The sequence below is a fragment of the Callorhinus ursinus genome, unplaced genomic scaffold, assembly GCF_003265705.2.
Source record: "Callorhinus ursinus isolate GAN/ISIS: 27379988/994484 unplaced genomic scaffold, GSC_fseal_2.0 scaffold10, whole genome shotgun sequence".
In the NCBI taxonomy this organism is placed as follows: Eukaryota; Metazoa; Chordata; class Mammalia; order Carnivora; family Otariidae; genus Callorhinus; species Callorhinus ursinus.
The window spans coordinates 27,527,213-27,547,362 of record NW_027397072.1 but is presented as its reverse complement, the minus strand read 5'-3'; the positions used below and the strand labels follow the sequence as shown (position 1 = coordinate 27,547,362).

The 20,150-nt window shown below is 41.2% G+C and overlaps 1 protein-coding gene across 12 annotated transcripts in view; it reads right to left on the bottom strand.

Annotated features, from left to right (window-relative positions):
* Positions 1-20,150, bottom strand: part of LTBP1 (latent transforming growth factor beta binding protein 1) — a 387,020-nt gene that overhangs the window by 27,307 nt on the left and 339,563 nt on the right. For 9 of the 12 annotated variants that reach the window (XM_073897251.1, XM_073897250.1, XM_073897249.1 and 6 more), the window contains 4 exons: positions 16,700-16,843; positions 3,001-3,177; positions 2,192-2,278; positions 174-302 (listed from right to left, as the gene is read on the bottom strand). In XM_073897251.1, the coding sequence (XP_073753352.1) occupies positions 174-302; positions 2,192-2,278; positions 3,001-3,177; positions 16,700-16,843 (537 nt within the window). The remainder of the gene's footprint in view (positions 1-173; positions 303-2,191; positions 2,279-3,000; positions 3,178-16,699; positions 16,844-20,150) is intronic. The other 3 variants (XM_073897253.1, XM_073897255.1, XM_073897256.1) reach the window with 1 other exon arrangement.

The following is a 20,150-nucleotide window of genomic DNA, read 5'->3' as shown; positions in this document are numbered from 1 at the left end:
GAATGGAGGTTTTTTATTTTCTTAAATCTTGCTCAAGAAAAAAATCCATAAAACATTTAAAGATCTTTTCGACACGTGACTTAGATGCAAGGGAATTGTTTTTACTACACAGCATTACTTATTTTTTTCCACCTGTATATTTTCACAGCACAGTGTAGCCTCTTAATACCTACCAAAGCACTGCAGTTTGACGGGATCATAGTATGTCCCCTGCTTACAGTAGCATTCGTAACCAGGCTGAGTGTTCAGACAGAAGCCATTTTTGCAGATTTCTTGCCCGAAGAGCAGGCATTCGTCCGCATCTATGGGGGCGGAAATGGAGAAAGAGAACAGTTAGCTTTGGTCTTTCAGGTAAAAAGAAGAGTCTAACCAATATGGGGCTTCAAGTTAGATATTATAATATTCACAGTCCAAAGAATCTTCAGATACAACAACAGAGAAAATTCTTCAAGTTAGGCCTAACTCATAGATACAGGAAGAGAGTCTGTGATATCTTGGGAACAATGTCCAAAACATTACTGGATAAGGTCTTTTTGTAAATATGGTTTCTGCGTTGCTACCTCCCATTTGATGAAATACTCTATGGGTTTTACAATGCAACCAACAATATCTTCATAAAAATGTACCTTTTAAGAAAAGTGCCTTTCTATAAGTGTGTATTTTGGCCCATTAACTAGTTGAGATAAAGAACACTCCCAAGAAGAGTTTGATGGAACCCGATGAGGCTTCTTTCTTGGTGATAATGACCAGCTAATAAAAGCAAAAGTTGCTAAGGGTGTTGGCAGACCCATTCCTCCACAGAATTTATAGTGTTCACCATCTGCAGACCTCAGTTTACTTAGTGGTAAGTTGGGGACAATAGCAACATCTGCCTGATAGGACTGAAACAATTAAATGAGAAAATCCATGTAGAAGACTCCATAGACTCTCAAAAACTGTTATCCCTTGCTTTCATTGCTATTAATATTATCATCAGTTCTAACATTTTAGAGCAAATGTCATGTCATTAAAAAAAACTGTAGGCTCCATAGATGAATCACTCAAAGTTACACAGCTGGAAAATGGCAAAGTCAGGTCCATAATATATAGCTGTTTGGATCTGCAACTAATATTCCAACCGTTTACAGCACTGCTAAGACAGGGTGAGGAGGAACTTATTTTTATATGAGAGAGGGTAACTTTATGGTAAAATCAGGGCTCTGTTCCATAATATAAAGTGAGATTTAACTATATCCCTGCAAAAACAAAGTAGGATATTTGTGAACTTGAAAACCGTTAAACACATATTGCAAACCAAGTCTTCTTTTTATTTATATTGGACTAAATCATAAATATATTTTAAAAATACATATGGAATTTCCTATCCAGCTACTATCATTAGAACACTAGTTCTCAACAACGGATGGATAATAAAAATGTTTAGTCTGTAGTCCAGCCACTTAGCAGTTTTTCAATATTAAGCTGTAAAGGGGAAAAAAAAAAAACCCCACATTGTATTTAAGAGGTCATAATATCTCTATCAAGCAAATGTCAAAAGTGAGTGGTTAACAAGGAAATATTCATACATGTGGTTTAAATTCTGCCAAAAAGGCTGTGCATTTATTCCAGAAATATAGACTGATAGAATTAAATATATAAAACACATCTACTTTAATTTTCTCCTTTTCTTTTTCTTATGAGGAATCCGTAGCCATTGGTAAAAGTATCTTAGCCATAGCAGGATGAGTTCTAAAAAGGGCAAGAAGCTTAGTTTTGTTCATGACTACACAGACTAACATAATGAGAGTCAAAATTATACGGTCTTATATTATTTCTAACGTACATCTGGAATAAAAGAATAAATTTATAAAAAGTACCTCCTAGGTACAGAATTTTGTGTTAAGTATTTTTAGTATGTTATCTCATTTAATTTTCACGATAAACCTCAGAGACATTATTTCTATCTCAGACAGGAAGCAACGGAAACTCAGGAGGTTAACATGACATCCCAAGGCCAAACAGTCCTACGTGCTCTAAATCCCAAGATAGAGCTCTGCCCAGAGTCGGTAGTGGCCATCCAAGAAAAGAATTAAGGGCTTTCTAATCAGTTTCCACGATGAGAAGAACTCTAATTCTGTTGAACCCGAGCTGTGCTTTCACTTGAATGATGATACGCACATGTGCTACAAATTCATTTCAGTTTGATTCTGACCTTTATAGTTCTCACCACCCATCTCATAAGAGGATTCTCCAGTGGGGACGAAACCTTTCCCTCTAGGACACATTTCGGTGAATTCAGCTGAATTCAGGAGAGACAGAAAAAAAAAAAAGGAGTTAAAAGAAGAAAAAAAAGAACATCCTCCATTAATTTGTGTTTAAAATTCAGTTTTTCTTTCTCAGACTCAGTAACTTTAAGGCAAATCTTGTCATCTAATTTGGGCAAATAAATTCAGTACAATCTCCAAAATTACAGAGTAGGTGCAAATAAACTAATGACTTTATAAGTTTACTTGTAATTTTAAAAAACTCTCCAAGTTCATGCACTTCTCATTTACCTACATTTTAACTGATGTGATGACTTACTTCTCCATGACTGTGGTTTCTAGCATTTTAAAGGTTTAGTAACATTCCATTCAAGCAAGATCTTAGCCTAAATATGCAAGCTCTATTTACAGATAAATGCGGTGTCAGTTTTAGCAGAAGAGCCTGGTTTTTTAAAAACGGAACAAAACTGAATCACCTTTCTGCCAAAATATCACATGGAACCTCAGGGTAACAGTGTATTCTGTGATGGACTGAAGTTAAGTTCAAGGTGTCATTTGGAGGTGGGATGACAGGGAGGGTTCCAGCCCTGGATGAAACCTACTGTAAGGTAATCTCATCTCGATTCCGCGACGGCAGGTCCCAGGCAACGCCATCGTTACAAGGCTTAAATGCAGAGACCAAAACGAGAACATTCCAAGGCCCTGGACACCCCAGGACCAGATCCAAGTATGAACACGCCACTCAGCGGGTCCTTACCAGTCCCCACGACAGGGCAAGGGAAGATCTCACAGTTGTCTCCCCACCCGGCCCCAGAGGTGCAGCAGCATTCCTGTTTGGTGACGTTGGGGGCCAGCACATTATCACAGAGACTGGCGTCGTTGAGATTATAGTAGCATTCTTTCTTTTCTTCCTTGGGTTGATCTTCATCTAAGTCTAAACAGAGTGGAGAAAGTAAAAAGAGGACCTGCAGCACCCATCAGATGTGTATCACAACAGAGCACAGGGCACACCAGTAAAAAGGGAGGCGGGCTGTGCCAGCAACATTTCACTTACACAAAGCAGCCTTTCACTTTCAGCGGTGGATTCTTCCACTGCAAGATAAAAATGCGCTGGACTCCTGAATTTTGATGGATTTCTAACACACCCCAAGAGTGTAAATCTGTCAAAATCATTTCCTTTTACGTTAACCAATTACTTTATTCTTGTACATTTGGCCGTGACAAGAGTTTCCATATCTGCTTTCTTGCCAAACATAGAGCTGTTCTATATGAGCTATAACACCTACTTAAATCAATGAAAACTTTCCCCAACATTTGACCAGAGATGTGGGGGCCATACAAAATATTTAACTCTTAGGTAGTTATTTGAATCAACCATGCCCCAGTCTTTTCTGAATAGAACAAGGCAGCATAAGATAACCAGAAAAACACTGCAATAACCCAAAGTCTGTAAAATAACCTTTCGTTACTGAAAGTCTACTTCAATTGCTACAAAATAGGGCTTTGACTGAAATAATGAGTACCAGCTAAGCCTCAGGGTAGAATTTCAAGGCTGGGTTCTAGTCTGGCTCATGTGTGTTCTAGAGGAATATATTTTCCAACAGACTCAGTTTAACCCTCTGTGAGAAAAGACAAAGTGATAATGACAGAATACAAACAATGAGAACAAAATCCACCCACTTTCAGATAATACTACAAAAATGATTTAATCCCATCAGATTTGTAGTCTATGCAGAAGAGTGTGCTTTTGAAAAACGACCGATATTTTGAAACTAGGCTTGTAAAATAGTCTAACCTCTTCCCTACCACATGTTGTAGAGTTCAAATTACTGCCTGTGATTCAGTTAGAACTTATTAATAGTTTTTATTTTATGCTGTATCAAATAAAAAGCTGACTACCGACATCGCAATTACTTAGATTAATTCCAATGAAATATTTTCATTGGAATACTGCTGTTTCCAGATTCTTAGACACAAAGAAACTACAGGGACAAAGGGAAAACATTTGCCAGTCAGGATAACACTTTAACGTCAACACCTACCTTTGTTTTGCAGTTGGTAGATAAACTGTATTATTAGGAAAGTTTAATGAGATATTTTCACAATAGTTTCCTATGTATTTATTTTGGCAGGGTCAGGTTGACTGTGAAAACTAGATTAATATGCCATATAGCAAGTCTTCCTAAAACAGAAGTCCACAGAAATGTATCAGAAAAGCTACTACACTTTCTTTCCTCCTATGGCAAAGAAAACAAGCAAAACGACAAACAAAATGGATGTATACATTACTCTCGAAACATAGAACAGCAACGAGAACATAAAAGATTCCTTTCACACTTGATTCTGGCTCCTTCGTAGATCATTCTGTCTTTGGCATAATTCAGTCTGGACTCTCAGTTAGCATTAATAGCTGATGACAAATTCCAACCTAGAATAAGTGTCCAGGAAAAAGCAGAAATGCTGATTTCTACAGCAGTTTATGAAGCGGTTTTAAATCATTTCCTTGTGTGTGAAATCAGATAAAACCTGCCACAGCCCTCGACTCAATTAGCTTTTCAAGCGTGCAGAAGACAGAAATGTGCCTTGCCCACATGGATGGAGCAGATGACCCCACTTCATTCCCCTTGGGAGGGGCTCCCATCTCTTATACACAGATTTCTCTGGGAAACGTAAGGGCCTTTTAAGTTATTAAAATCTGTCATGAGCCCTGTAGAACATTTTATAAAATTTCCCGCAACACTTGTGAATAAATTGACAGCCTACTAATATTTCTGCTCATTTTATTCAGTTGACCTAAAAATGCAGCTATTAAAGGATGCATTTAGAAATACAAATCAAAGCAGCATTGCAATTAGGCTGTCAATCAAGTTTGCGCTCCCTGTTCTGCGGGGAACCTGCTTCTCCCTCCCCCTGCTTATGCTCTCTGTGTCAAATAAATAAAATCTCTTATTTTTTTTAAAGATTTTACTTATTTTTATTTAAGAGAGAAAGTGAGAGCGAGTTAGCACGAGCGGGGTGAGGGGCAGAGGGAGAAGCAGACTCCGTGCTGAGCAGGGAGCCCGATGCGGGGCTCGATCCCAGGACCCTGGGATCATGACCTGAGCCGAAGGCAGCCGCTTAACCGACTGAGCCACCCAGGCGCCCCATAAATAAAATCTTTAAAAAAAAAAATCAAGTTTACAGTCTGTGCTAAAAGAGGGCTGAATAATTGTTTTCTTCTTCTGTTCAAAGTTAGAGGTATGTCATGGTGTTCGTTACAAAACGAAATACTATAGAGCAGGGCGTCACGAAGATCGCTATATTCATAGGTAATCCGACACCACAGGCTTCTGTAGTACTCAAAAACTTTATATGTACATATATAAATATAAATATACATGGTCTGTTTTTTTACAATGTTTGTTTTACTCATAGCACAGAAACTAAGAAAAAAATTATCTTTGTTTTCCTTTTGCTTTGGAAGGAAACCCAGAAGTTATTGCATAAGGGAAACAACCAATAATTTCATTGTATTATTCAGGTTTTACATGGGTTGTTACAAGTTTTATTTTTTCTCCAAGCAGACTGAAAGTTCAATGTTTACACAGCTGAAATTGGGGGTTAGTCAGGCCCTCATCTGTGTTTGGAAAGAGATGCAAATTCTTTTCAAAAAACTGGTCCACAAAGGTTGTTCTGTGAAAATTTCCCTATCTTTTTTTTTTGTTGAAAGATTTTTATTTATTTATTTGACAGAGAGAGACACAGTGAGAGAGGGAACACAAGCAGGGGGAGCGGGAGAGGGAGAAGCAGGCTTCCTGCTGAGCAGGCACCTGGACGCAGGGCTCGATCCCAGGACCCCAGGATCACAACCCGAGCCAAAGGCGACGCTCAACCGACTGAGCCACCCAGGTGCCCCTATCCCTATCTTTCTAATCTTTAAATAATTAACTTCCTAGAGCATTTTTCCACGGGGGGAAAACTGAGCAGTAAACACAATGCAATGTGATTTCTTTAGAGAATCTCTGTATGAGTTTAGGTCACTGCTGCCACGGGAGGAATGGTTCTATCACAAAATAATTTTAAGAGATCTAATCAATGGACATACAAGTGTCAAGCATTAAAAGGAATGAATTTTATTTTTCTTAAAGATTTTATCAATAAGATTAGCCACATCACATACCTCAAGCCACAGACTTCTAAGAAATAAACTACCTCTCCTCCGGTATTTTCAGATGTCATTTTTCAATTTTACTAAGAGGTTGGCGTTTATACAACCATCTGTGTGTAAACAGCAATTTGTGTAGTTTAATCCTGGGGTATGCATGGTGACAAGAAGGGAGTTTTTGGACCTTTTACATGTGTTTCTGAAGCAATTTGTATGGAGATCCTTTCTTGTGATCCACAGAGTAACTCCGTGAAGCAGACTGTATAGGTTATCAAACATCCTCAACTTCCAGAAGAGACAATTTAGGTTGGGTACATTGTGTCATGCCTACTGCTTTCCCCAACTATGGGGCTCAGCCTCTTAGCATCTGAACTAGAATGAGTTTGTTTTGCTTTGCTTTTTTTCATTTCTTTCTCCTCCTTGAGACAAATGAGGAGGGGGCAGCAGATAATCCCTGCTAGGGTAGGGTGTAGCTATATAGGGCCATCACGTTCCCTTGCTCTGAAGAGAAAGTTGTGGGTTGAGTCATATGTGCCACTTATGAAGAGCACCTACTGGAAACATCTTCTCTCTTGGTTCATCAGAAAGAAGAGGATGTGGTGTTTATTTACAGGATTGTTTCCTTCTTTGGTCTAATCTTAGGTTTGCTGTTAGGCTGAGGAAATCTGGAACATTTTGCTAATTAAAGTGGACATGAGCATTTTAAATGGGCTTTTTAAATTTTTTTTTTTTTTACTTTCAATTTTCATTTGCAATGTATTCCGAAGGCCTTTATGAGCTAATCCTCTTCATACCATTCTGGGACAGTCAGGATTTTGACAATGACCAACGAGTAACATCACAAATACTCGGATACAATGCCCCAAATAAAACACCTGCCATAGTCCTGAAAAAGACATCAATTTATAAAACTCTAACTATGGTACTGTTCAGTCAATTACTTTCAACACAATCATTCATGAAGCTTTAGTCCCTTTTAAATATTTTAAAATCACTATAGGCACTAATGTTTTATACCAACTCATGTTTTTATGAGAAAACAATTTCTAGTGTAATATTCCGAGGAGGAATAGAAGAGGATTTGGAAATTCATGATCTCTCCTTTTTCCCTCTGGTTTTCTCCAGCAAAGACTTCCAAGATGAGAAGTGTGTGCGTGTGTTAAGTGGGATTCAGGAGAGAGCCGCTGCTGAGCTCCAGAAAACAAGCACTGACAACAGGAAGGGGTGGGACAGGAAGGGACACAAGCAAAAAAGGAATAGTGGAAACAGGGGCTATGACTTCAGTGGTAAAGGTGTGGAAGTCAAAACGGAGATGAGCAAGCGAAGCACAAGAGAAAAAAACACATGGGAGAGAATTCCTCCACCCAGCTCCTGTCCTTAAGGAAGTCAGGCAGATGGGGAGTCAGGCCCTGACCGAAGCCGCACTGCGTACGGCCGGGGGGGGGCAAGGCGACCACGGGAGGCTGCCTGGAGGATGTGACATCTGAGCCAATGTCTTCAAAAATAAATTCTGAAAAACTGGACAGGAAATAAGGTGTGACAGGGGAGAGGAAGAATACAAAGTACAACGGTCCTGAAGTCTGTGTGGGTAGAGCAGGGTGAGGGGAGGGGGGGTTCTGCAGAGGGAGTCAGGGAAGGTGACTCGGCGAGCCTGAGGATGGGGCAGGGATGCCTGGTCATGGCAACAAGTGAAAGCGGAGTTCCTGACTCAGGTGTTGGGTGGAGGACAACGCCACTGTCTGCCACTGGCCTGAGGGTCACCTCAGGGCCTCAGCTTAGAAGACAGGCAATATGGGCAGAAGACATGAACAGACATTTTTCCAAAGAAGACATCCAAATGGCCAACAGACACATGAAAAAGTGTTCAACACCACTCCGCATCAGGGAAATCCAAAGCAAAACCTCAGTGAGATACCACCTCACACCCGTCAGAATGGCTAAAATTAACAAGTCAGGAAATGACAGGTGTTGGCGGGGATGCGGAGAAAGGGGAACCCTCCTACACTGTTGGTGGGAATGCAAGCTGGTGCAACCACTCTGGAAAACAGTATGGAGGTTCCTCAAAGAGTTGAAAATAGAGCTACCATACGATCCAGCAATCGCACTACTGGGTATTTACCCCAAAGATACAAATGTAGGGATCCAAAGGGGTACGTGCACCCCAATGTTTATAGCAGCAGTGTCCACAATAGCCAAACTGGAAAGAGCCTAGATGTCCATCGACAGATGAATGGATAAAGAAGATGTGATATATATATATGTGTGTGTGTGTGTATGTATATATGTATATGTATACATACACACATATACACAATGGAATATTATGCAGCCATCAAAAGGAATGAGATCTTGCCATTTGCAATGACGTAGATGGAACTGGAGGGTATTAGGCTGAGCAAAATAAGTCAATCAGAGAAAGACATGTGTCATATGATCTCACTGATATGAGGAATTCTTAATCTCAGGAAACAAACTGAGGGTTGCTGGAGTGGTGGGGGATGGGAGGGATGGGGTGTGGGTGACAGACATTGGGGAGGGTATGTGCTATGGTGAGCGCTGTGAACTGTGCAAGACTGTTGAATCACAGACCTGTGCCTCTGAAACAAATAATACATTTATATGTTAAAAAAAAAAAAGATAGTAGGAAGGGAAAAATGAAGGGGGGAAATCAGAGGGGGAGACGAACCATGAGAGAGGATGGACTCTGAAAAACAAACTGAGGGTTCTAGAGGGGAGGGGGGTGGGGGGATGGGTTAGCCTGGTGATGGGTATCAAAGAGGGCACGTTCTACGTGGAGCACTGGGTGTTATACACAAACAATGAATCATGGAACACTACATCAAAAACTAATGATGTAATGTATGGTGATTAACATAACATAATAAAAAAAAAAAGAAGAAGAAGAAGACAGGCAATAAATACCGGCCAGGGTGAAGGAAGGTTGTCTTCCTTTCTTTTTTCTGGTGAAGGAAGAGAAGAGAATGGGAGAAGCGAGCCTGAGATAGGAACAGGCTGGGGCGAATGGGGAAAAGAGAAAGCTTAGGACTCAGGGAGAGAGTACTGGAAACTCAGAAAGTCGGGGCAAGAGCCCGGTGACACAGGAACCTCCTGAAAGCAGAATGAAGCCCCGCAGGAAAGAAAAATGGGCGCGAGGCGCTGAGGTGGCTGAGTGAGTAGGTGGTGGGTGTGGAGGTAGAGCAGTAAAAGCCCCACATGGTCACAGGGCGCCTGGGTGGCTCCGTTGGTTAAGCGTCTGCCTTCGGCTCAGGTCATGGTCCCAGGGTCCTGGGATGGAGCCCCGCAATGGGCTCCCTGCTCGGCGGGGAGCCTGCTTCTCCCTCTGCTCCTCCCCCCTACTGATGCTCACACTCTCAAATAAATAAATAAATCAAATCGTAAAAAAAAAGCCGGTCACAACACTGACACGCAGGTATCGTGAGGGCTTGTGAAGACGACTGGGGCAGTAAAGCCACATCTCACATGACAGGTAAAATATCTGGAAATGTTTAAAAGGAAATGTACAAACCCTTGGTCTTCAGGCCATATTTAGGGCAAACGCTAGGATCCCCCATGATTTCTAGTGCAACGGTGTGGGTGTCTCTCTGGTAGCCTCAAGGACACAAAATGGCTCATGTACAGGCGGAGTCTGTCACTTGGATCAACTGCTATCGGTTCATTCAAAAGTGGACATCTCTTTACTAAAAACTCAGATATTATTTTGGATACGAGATAAAGTAAATTTCATCAAAGTAAAAGCACAGTTTGGTAAATTCTTCTATTCTCTCTGAATGTAGGAAGAAATCTGACCCAACTCCCCCCACCCAACAAATGAGCCTATTTTCCTTAGACTTACCTACATTTTATGGTATAGATCCATTACAAATACACAAGAAGACCTCAGGAGTTTTATGGCATTTTACAATGTTTGCATTTTAAATACTGTGTTCTCAGTGTCTTTAATTTTTTTCCTACCGAAGCTCTTTTTTTCTAATCAGAAATTATTTTTAAAAAACTCTTTTGGGCGCCTGGGTGGCTCAGATGGTTAAGCGTCTGCCTTCAGCTCAGGTCACGACCCCAGGGTCCTGGGATCGAGTCCCGCATCGGGCTCCCTGCTCAGCGGGGAGCCTGCTTCTCCCTCTGCCTCTCTCTCTCTGTCTCTTATGAATAAATAAAATCTTTAAAAATAAATTTAAAAACCTCTTTCAATGTTAATTTATTTTACAGGTTAACTAAACACATTAAAAAAAAAAACCTACTCCACCAAATATAACAGTTGAATGATATTATCTGTGATTTCCTGCCTTTAAAAAAAAATATGTACATACATAAAACCTATAGTGGACGTACCTCTCTAGGAAGAGAACAAGAATGTTGTCTGAGTTCAATTGTCAGAACCATGAGGATGATTTGCATGTACCCCTTGACAGCACAGAAACTCTTTTTCTTCTGTTCCACTTGTTATTTAACCAAGCATAGAGAGGAACCATCCCCCCTACACAGAAGTAGAAAGAGATAATTCCTCATTCAAGTATGCCCCCCCATCTCTCTGATAAAATGAATAATTATTTTGATACTACAGAACTAGCTGGGAATGAGATGGTGAGATGAAGAGGGGACACGCTCTCAAATGTCAACCGGCAATTTGATTCAAGAGTTCCTGAGCATCTGCCACAGGTCAGGTACCGTGCGTGCTAAGCAGTGAGCAAGGTTACAGGGGATGCAAAAGAGGAGTAAGACAGAGTATCAGGGTCCTGTTGCCCTGCTGCCCTGCTCATGGATTTGAACTTCATGCTGTAGGCAGCAGTAAGCCTTTGAAGCTTGTTGTGATGAGCACCGAGGGTTGTCATGGGTGATGAATCACTAAATTCTATACCTGAAATTAGTGTTGCCTTATATGTTAACTAACTGGAATTTAAATAACAACTTGGGAGAAAAAAAAAATAAAACCAGACTCATGTTTTGCAAACATCAACTGTGGCAACCGCCAGGAGCAGGAATTGATGGGAGAGACTGGAGGGAAGTCAGGAGGGTACTGCCACAGTCCGGGTAAGAGATGCTGAGGGACTGGCCTGGAGCAGTGCGGAGCGGGGAGAGCTTTGAAGGACACTGTGGAGGCAGAATTGGCAGGATGTTATGAGGGCTTGGATGAATGGTGAGAAAAATTAAGGTATGATGATATCAGGATTTCCAGTACTGATGTTTGGCACTTGATGAGTGAACACAGGTTGGAGATGGAATGGTAATGAATTTGGTTTTGGATAATTTCGGACAGATCCACTTACAAGACACCCTGGGAGAAAGGTCCAATAATAGGCAGAGCGAAAGAGGAGTGCAGCCCCAAGGACAGAGGAGGAGGCAGAAGATATTTACTTGGCAGCGCGTAACACGTAAGTAATAGTTGACTCAGAGAAGAGGATTAAATATCCCCGAGAAGAATGGAGAGTTAAGAGAGGCCTGAACATGCAACTCCCCAGGACCTTATTATTTAAGGAACGGGCAACAGAAAAACAGTTTGGGAACGAGAAAGAGAAAGACCAGAGCAAGAGGAAGGAGGATATGTCCTGAAATCAATCAAAGGGAAAAGAAGGGGGACGGAAGTTGGGAAACCACTGTCGGTTATTTCAGGAGGAGTCAGCAGTGAGGCTAATGGCTTTAGCATGTAGGAGCTCACGGCTGACCCACGGGAAAGGCACTTCACGCAGACGAACGAGCATGAGGGCCCCGGATCAAACGGGAGACAGTCCTGTGGAGGTAGGTGGAGCATGGATGTCCCCAGAAAGAATCTGGAGGTCAGCGTGGTGGATGGTGCCACTGTAGGGGATTTTCGTTTTTCATCTATTTTTGTATTTGCCAATTTTCTGAGAAGAATGCACATTATTTTAATAACGAAAACAAAACAAAGAAATGAAGAGAAAAGGAAGCCAATTTTTAGAAGAATTTGGTGTCATGGGGTCCTCAGCCTTGAAAAGTGGAATGGTGAAGTGGAAAAGATCTCAGGGTTGGGTTCCTGCACAGCAGTAGCCATAGGGCCCTAAGGAGAACATTTAGAACTTCTCCCTGGGCCTTGGCTTCCTTACACATAAATACAGGAGCTGGGCTGGAAAACCATGAAGGTGATTCCTTGTTGGAGAAGCCTAGGCCTGAGCTTGTGATGTGAGAACAAGCTCACAAATACATTAGTGGAAAATGGTATTTAAGGAAACCCTGAAATAAACTGTGTAAAGAACAATTAATTTACAATGCCAATTATCACGCCAACTTATGTTTTATAATTTCTGATCTCACTTGCTTTTCTTAAAGTGAGGAACACCTGCCTCAATTATAACATACATCTCTTTGTGTTCTTTTCCTTACACCTTCTGGTTTAAAAATAACACTCAGTTCCTACCCCAGAGTCTCCTCTGTGCATCAGTCAAGACGGAGAGCAATGCTTTGTGGGTAAGGCCTGGGCTACCGTTGACAAAACTACATATTTACTGCTTCCTTTAGAGTATTCAAGGACATAAAGTTTTCACTGAGCAATTTTCACAGGCACTGAGCAAATAAAAGCATCAGGCTATATTTCATATGCATACCCTCTTACATGGGATGAGTGGCTTGGACACTTTTTAGTTATTTCTGTTGCAGGTGCTTTTAGGCAACAGACAACAATGTAAATTAGCGGCCAAAGGCCCAGGCAGTGAAAACCATTCCGCCAGACCTAAAAAAAATTAGGTGGGAGCCAAGAAGGAGTTTAGAAACAAAAATCCTAGGACATGAAAATTCAAAAGTACCTGAAAGGAGACCTGGCACGATATCCTGCTGGAAGTGGGTGCCCTATCCCACGTGTTCTGGGATACCTCCCGGGAAACACCCACAAATTCGTGACAGTGACCTGCTGTCTCTAGTTATTGGACAAATCTGCATACTGATCTGAAATCTGCCTTCCTGACACCCACCCCTTAGCTCCAGTTCTGTCCTCAGTATGATTCCACTGTAGATTATTCTGCTACTGCTCATTGCTGGAATACCCTCTGTCCTGGGGAAACTTTATAACCGAGTAACAATCTTACAGCCTATAATGCAAATTCATCTTTCCTTTCTCTATTACTTTTCAGGAAGGATGAGAGCTGAGCTGTTGGTCTATCATATAGACACTGCTATTAATCTGAACCCTTGTTAAAAACTTTCACTTAAATTTGGTACACCAAGTACAGCAGATCCTTTGATTGGAGCAGGAGACCAACTCTTTTAAGTGGCCTCCATTTAACCAACCTGTTGCGGTAACCAATGTTCTCTCGCCCTCTGGAAAGCACTCTGGCCAATGTCCACAGCAGGCAGAATGCTCATAGCCAGTCGGCTGCTTTCTGGTAGGAGCACACACTTCTGCTCTCCCATGTTGAGCAGTATGCTGACCAAGACTCGGCTGTGTTTATTCTCAAACATTCTCTGCCAGTGTATTAATTGTTGTAATTACATAACTAAACAGTATACAAATCAATAAAATATGCATTAAGGAGAGTTGTTTATGGAACAGGTTCAAGGTATGGAAAGACTAAAGCTGATTCAGTAAACAACGCTATCAAATTAGGTGCAGATAAGACAACTGTAAAAAAAACCTCGAGAAAAACTATAAAAATCTAGAGGGATTTTACCCTCATTTACTTCGCAAAGGCCTTTAAATTCTCACTACCTTTAAAGTGGGTGGTGTCGATCATGCATAATATAGTTTATGCAGGACAAGCCATGCAGGTCTTTAAGAGCGGACTTCTACTCGAAGAAAGACTTTGGCCTTCCTTCGAGGATCGGCAAATGAATGTACCTTTGTGTGCTTTAAGTTAAAATTTAAATACTTAAAAACTGTATTATCTTTTTTAGGATTTCCAGCTTCAATCACCTTTTTTAACAGCAGATCAATTACTGACCCTGATGAAGTCAGAAAGAGAAATCTCCTCCTGCAGTTTTTATAGCTGGCTTGTCTCTCAGGACCCTGACAGAGAATTGCTCACATGAAGATGTCATCATAGACAATCTTAAGACTGCATATCATCAGTTAAAGTTTGCCAAGAACTATGCAAATTGAGGTAGAGTAGTCAGAGCTGCCAGGAACTGTATACATTAGTCAGATTATACTGACAGGGACCGATAAAAACAACTGGGTATGTATGGTATTTAGCAAAAGCCAGAGAACTATGGGGGGAAATGTGTAAGAAACCATAAATGGAAAGATCAGATACAAAATTAAGAGGAATTCCATCGGCAGACAAGATTTATGAAGCTGAGTATTCAAAATGAAGTTCTTTAAAAAACGCAGGACAGTACGTAGTGAACTCTGACTGGGAGAACTTTCCAGAAAGAGTCAGTCAGTCACTGAGAGAGCAAAGACACTAAGGGAGGAAAAAAGCAAAGCAAGTGTCAGGGACTTTGTTACAGAAAAACTTAAAAATAGGATATGAGGAACAAGGCTTATACAAAATGAATCACTGTAAAGTTTTAAGAAGCAGTTTATAATGAACTACTCCAGTTCCCCCAAAATGGTTCAGATGGTCTCATGATCCTATTAAGGTATCATTAATCTCTAAAAAAAGAAATGAACAGGCTCTAGGATCTCAGACATGTACCTCATTCGAATCTATGTGAAGTGAATGAACCATTCTTTGATGTTGCTAAAACATTCTAGCAAAAAAATATCTACCTAGGGGAAAGAATACTTAAAAGGTCCATCATTTCAGAACAGATTCTAAAAAGATGAGAAATAGGTATCACTTAAGTGTTTGGATTATAGCTTACTTCCTACAGTACTCTGCCGTTAACAAATGGCTTTTACATACAGGATTTTTTTAAAAATCCATAAAATTCTGTGAGGTAAATATAACCTTTCTATAAGTGAGAAAATCAAAACTCATAAAAGGTGAATGATATGCCCAAGCTTACACAGCTGGAAAACAGCAGACCACCGTGGTCATTCCAATTTAAAGCATTACAAGAAGTTTAGAAGACAAAGGAAAAAGCTAAAATTTCCATTAATTCCAATAATTGTCTTCTTAAATGTCTTCTCTTCTTCCTTCCCACCACAGACTGTAATCATTCAAAGAGCCTGCTTTGTCATTCAACATCGTACCACACACATTTACCTTGGCTACCTAACCTTCATACGAATCATTTAATGACTGTACAATAGCATGACATGTGAATGACTTAGTCAAAATAATACTGTGGGTAAGGTGCTACTCTACGGAACCAAAGACAAATAAGAGAAAGTTACTTAACCAGTCCTTTTATGGGCCAGGCAGGTTTCTGATTGTGTGTTTGTTTTTGCTATTATAGGAACAACTGAAATGAAAAGTCTTTTCTCTTTGGCTCATGGGTCACAGTGGTGGTCACTGGAATGAAGAGCAACCCCTCCCTCCAATAACACTTCACCTCATCCCCTTCATAGACAACGTTTTTGAATTACTTTTTGTGTCATTCTGTACCCCGCTTCTTTCTATTTTTAATAATTAAGAAGAATATGTGTAGGTGAAAATATTTTTACATTTTATTCCTTATTACTTGCAAAGATGGTTATTCCACACAGAACAAGTGTACCCTGTGGAGAAGTAGTGAGAGCTCTCTTGGAAGCATGGATATAATCACCGAGATTGAGCAAGAACGTCAAATGGCCAATGTTTCATTTTATTTGGCTCTCGAATGATCATTTGGTCTTTTGCTTTCCTTAAAATACAACCAAGCTAGAGCTACATGGCACAAGCTAAAAGAGTGATCTGGAAGTTGATTAATTTATCTGGAAAACCATCAGCTCTCCATTTCAATTTGTGCCATGACGACACAGACTAAATCAAATTTTAAATGAATGCAAACACAGCCACTCTCCAGGCCAGTTTCTGAAAAAACACCTTAACTCTTCCAAGTGGAAGTCTTTGTAGATCCTGAGAGGCCTATATGTTGCTTTTAATTTAGAGAAGTGTCAAGATACATTTCTCCAAGGGCCAAGAAAGAAAGATTATGCAACCTAATGAGATGAGGCCACGTTAAACCCTGAGCTGATGGCTCTCTGAGTAGTACGCAAGTCCCAGTGAATGTTCTCATCATTTTGGATCCTTTACCCTACACATGGTGTCTCTGGGTTGGAAAGCATGACAGAGGCCATCTAGCTCAAATAGTCATCACTGACCACATCCTAATTCACTGATAAGGCAGACTTGGAAAGAGCATGGAAGCTTCCAGAGACAGCAGTGTGCCAGGACACTTGGTTATTCCTTACCTCACTCCCAGAGTGTGTGGCTCAAACCTGTGTAGGTACAAGTCCCCAAGAAGAGCCATGGTGACTTACCTCCCGGGGCCCGGGAGCGGCACTGCCCGGTCATGGGGCTGTACTCCTGGTTTTCATCAGCACACACACAGAGGAAGGACCCTTCCACATTTTCACAGAAGGCTTCACCACACACCCCACTGAGCAGCTCGCATTCGTTCACATCTGGAAAAGGGAGCACAGAGCAAGTCAGATGCGTGCCTCCCTCCCAACAGCTCTTTATTTCACCAGCTGTACCAGGGCTAAGTGGTGTCTGCTTGTCACAAATGGTCCCGAGTGAGCAATCAAACCCTTCCACTATTTTCTGGGGAAGGGGCTCCTCAGGGATGGGCTGCACAATTTGGTTCGTGTAAAAAGGACCATGAAAACAGAGCAAAGTTTCCATGTTCCAATTGCACTTTACAGAGGGTCCTGGGATTGTACTGCCAGTAGCGTATGTACACCCTGGCCATTTAATTCTCTCTGCCTTGACTTCTTGACATAATGAGGTCTTAAAGAACGTGACAGTCCACTCTCACTTTTAAATTCAAGGAAAATTAGCAAACCTGGCGCTTCAGAAACAACCACCTTTCTCACATTCATTACAAAATTGTTTTCAATCTATACATATATCTGAAAATACAATTCTCTAGTAGCCAAAATGTCCATACTTTAACAACCAGAAATCAGGTTGCGTATCCCTTTGGGAAATGAAGGAACGACCCCTGTAAATACTCACCAGGTTAATCATTCACACCAAACAAACCGTTCCAGTAACTTATCGTGGGCTGTGCCTTTAAAAATTCTGCGGGTGTACCACAGTGTCCTTTCTATTTTGCTAAGTGTTTTTTGTCTGCACTTTATGCTTAATTAAAACACAGCCCAGGAATCTACTAATGAGTCCATTTTATTCAATATTATGCAAGCACATAGCCCTAAAAGGGGCTAATTCTAACGTCTGACCTTGCCCAATACTACATTGTAACGTGTCTCGTCCAAAGAAATTTTAGTAAGGAATGCCCAGTTCAACAAAGTACTTGACTTGACATCTGAAATGCTCATGTATTTTATGCCTTAAACATGTACAAACATCAGCTCTCATGAGCGTACTTTGAGATGGTTTATACAAAGTTAAATATTTGAGCAATTATCCAAATCATTCAGGGAAAAAAGAAATCTTATTTTCACCTACTATACCCAGTTAATTGGACAAAAAGTTTATGTATCTTGACTTAATTGGATAATTACCTCAGTTTTCCATTTCACTTTGTATATAAACAAATATAAACCTAATGAGCTGGGTTTTGCTTATGAAAAGGCATTATAACATGACAGAAAGCAGAGAGAGTTGGCATATTTAATCAACCCAGTCATAATTTAGACCAGAAAAATTGACTTTAGAAATTTGCCAGTTCACATTTATCAATTTGGTAAATGTCAAATGGAACTTTCTACTTTCTAACTTGTATTATTTACATGACTCTTGGTATCTCTCCCATGAGAATGAATTTACTCAAGCCAAAAGTACTTTCTGGTTTACTCCTGCAGGCCAGGCACTGGGGAAACAATGATGACGCAGGCAGGCCCAACTCCTGCCTTCACAGAGCTTACAGTCAAGCCAGACAAATCAGCCAGATGATCTCACAGGCCGTGATAAGTGCTAAGATTGAAAAGTGCAAGGCAAGCATGGAGCAGTGGACCTTCCGGGCAGGGGCAAGTTAGGGAAATGATATTGGAGCCAAGTTCCATCTGAAGGATGAGGAGGTGATAAGGAGCAGAGTTGGCAGGGGGCTGGCGGGGGGTGGGGGCGGGCAGGCACAGGAAGGGTCCAAGTAGAGGAAACAGAATGGCCAAAGTTTGGTCTCAGGACTGATTCAACTCTTAAATTCTACAGAACACCCAGCAGGAAGTGTATATAGTAGGTGCTCAGTTAACATTTTTGAAAGAGTGAATAAACAGATGAAATGACACCTGTTGAGTTCGGTAAAATCCCTCCTCTAAGGGTGGTGTTTCGTGGGCTGAGACAGAATGTCAAGTTGGGTTCAGTGTGCTCATCTGACTGGTTAGAAGTGAACTTCAATTGGGGGCTCAGGAGCTGATATGGAGTTAATGGTGGGACATTGCTATCTTAACAGGTAACAGTTAAAATCTGCTGTGAACCTACAATAGGTCAACTATGAGTCCCAGCCAGGGCAAAGAGACCAGGGCTCTTGAGGCCTCGGAGAGGGCAGCTGCAGGCCATCTACACAAATGACAGCCCGAAAGTTTGTCAGTACTGTAACTGAATCCGCCAAAGGTATTCTGGAAGCAGGAGGAGGGTTCAGCACCGAGCTGGAGAGAGAAAGATGGAGCAGGGACAGTGTCTGGGAGGAGAGGGACAGTACCCTCAGGAGCAATGGGCTGCATCCCTACTCAGGCAAGGGGAAGCTGGGAAGATGTTTCCAGCAGAAGGAGCAAACAACAGCCTAATCGCTGCACAGCTGTGAACCACCACAAGCAGTTTTATGTCACTGGAGGCGAAGAAGGAGGTGCTGAGGCTGAGGAGTGGCAGCCAGGTCACAAGACCTGTTCAGTCAAAATATTTAGACAAGTTTTCTTGCCTGCATTTTAGTGCAAAGGAGACTAAAGCAGGAGTTGGAACCAGCAACTATGACAGTGTTAGAGTAAAAGTGGTGACTATTCACGGGGGCGATTTCATCACTAAACCTCCAAGTCGATTTTACGTTCCCCGTTTAATCTGGACGGGAAATGAATTAATGCTTTGAATTGCAAATGTTCAAACTCAGAAGTTACAGACTCCTCCTGAGACAGTGCCTGCTATGAAATGAACGGAGTAAGAGTAAAGAAAAAGCCTCGTTACCTGTGATGTTCTGAATTTAATAACCTTTCTTCTTTCCCAGTTCATGGCTCCCAGTGCAAATGTTTCATAATGAATTTGATTTAAAGAAATCACAGCTGATCAGAAAATGGAATATGAAATGGGTTGTCTATAGGAGCATGTGCTGGACCCTGTTCTGGGACATCTGGTGATATTCAAGATGCCTCCTAGCTCTGTCAATCCCAGAAAGACTGAAGAAATAGAGTTGCACTGTCCAAAGCATCATTTTACGGGTGTCATTCCTGGAAAATGAAACTCCTGCCAACACTTTTCCTTAACTGCACTGCCTAAGGAGGTACATCTTGAAGACAGACAAGCCACACCACACACCAGACTGTTTCCTGTGCAGGAGGGACTCTACAGAAGGGCTCCGTAACCACAGCTCAGAGTTTAAACAGATGTTCTTTTTTAATATACATGAAATTCAAAGTTCTTCTTCTCTATTTCTTAATGTCCCGAACAATTTCAGAAGCCATCTTTCTGCACATCCCCAAATCGTGTGACAAAATCGCATGAGGATGAAATTCTATCCAAATTACCTTGCTTACAATCTCTGCTGTCCTTGATAACTCTGATGGCATTTCAACAGGGGGGACATGAAACATACTGTGGAAA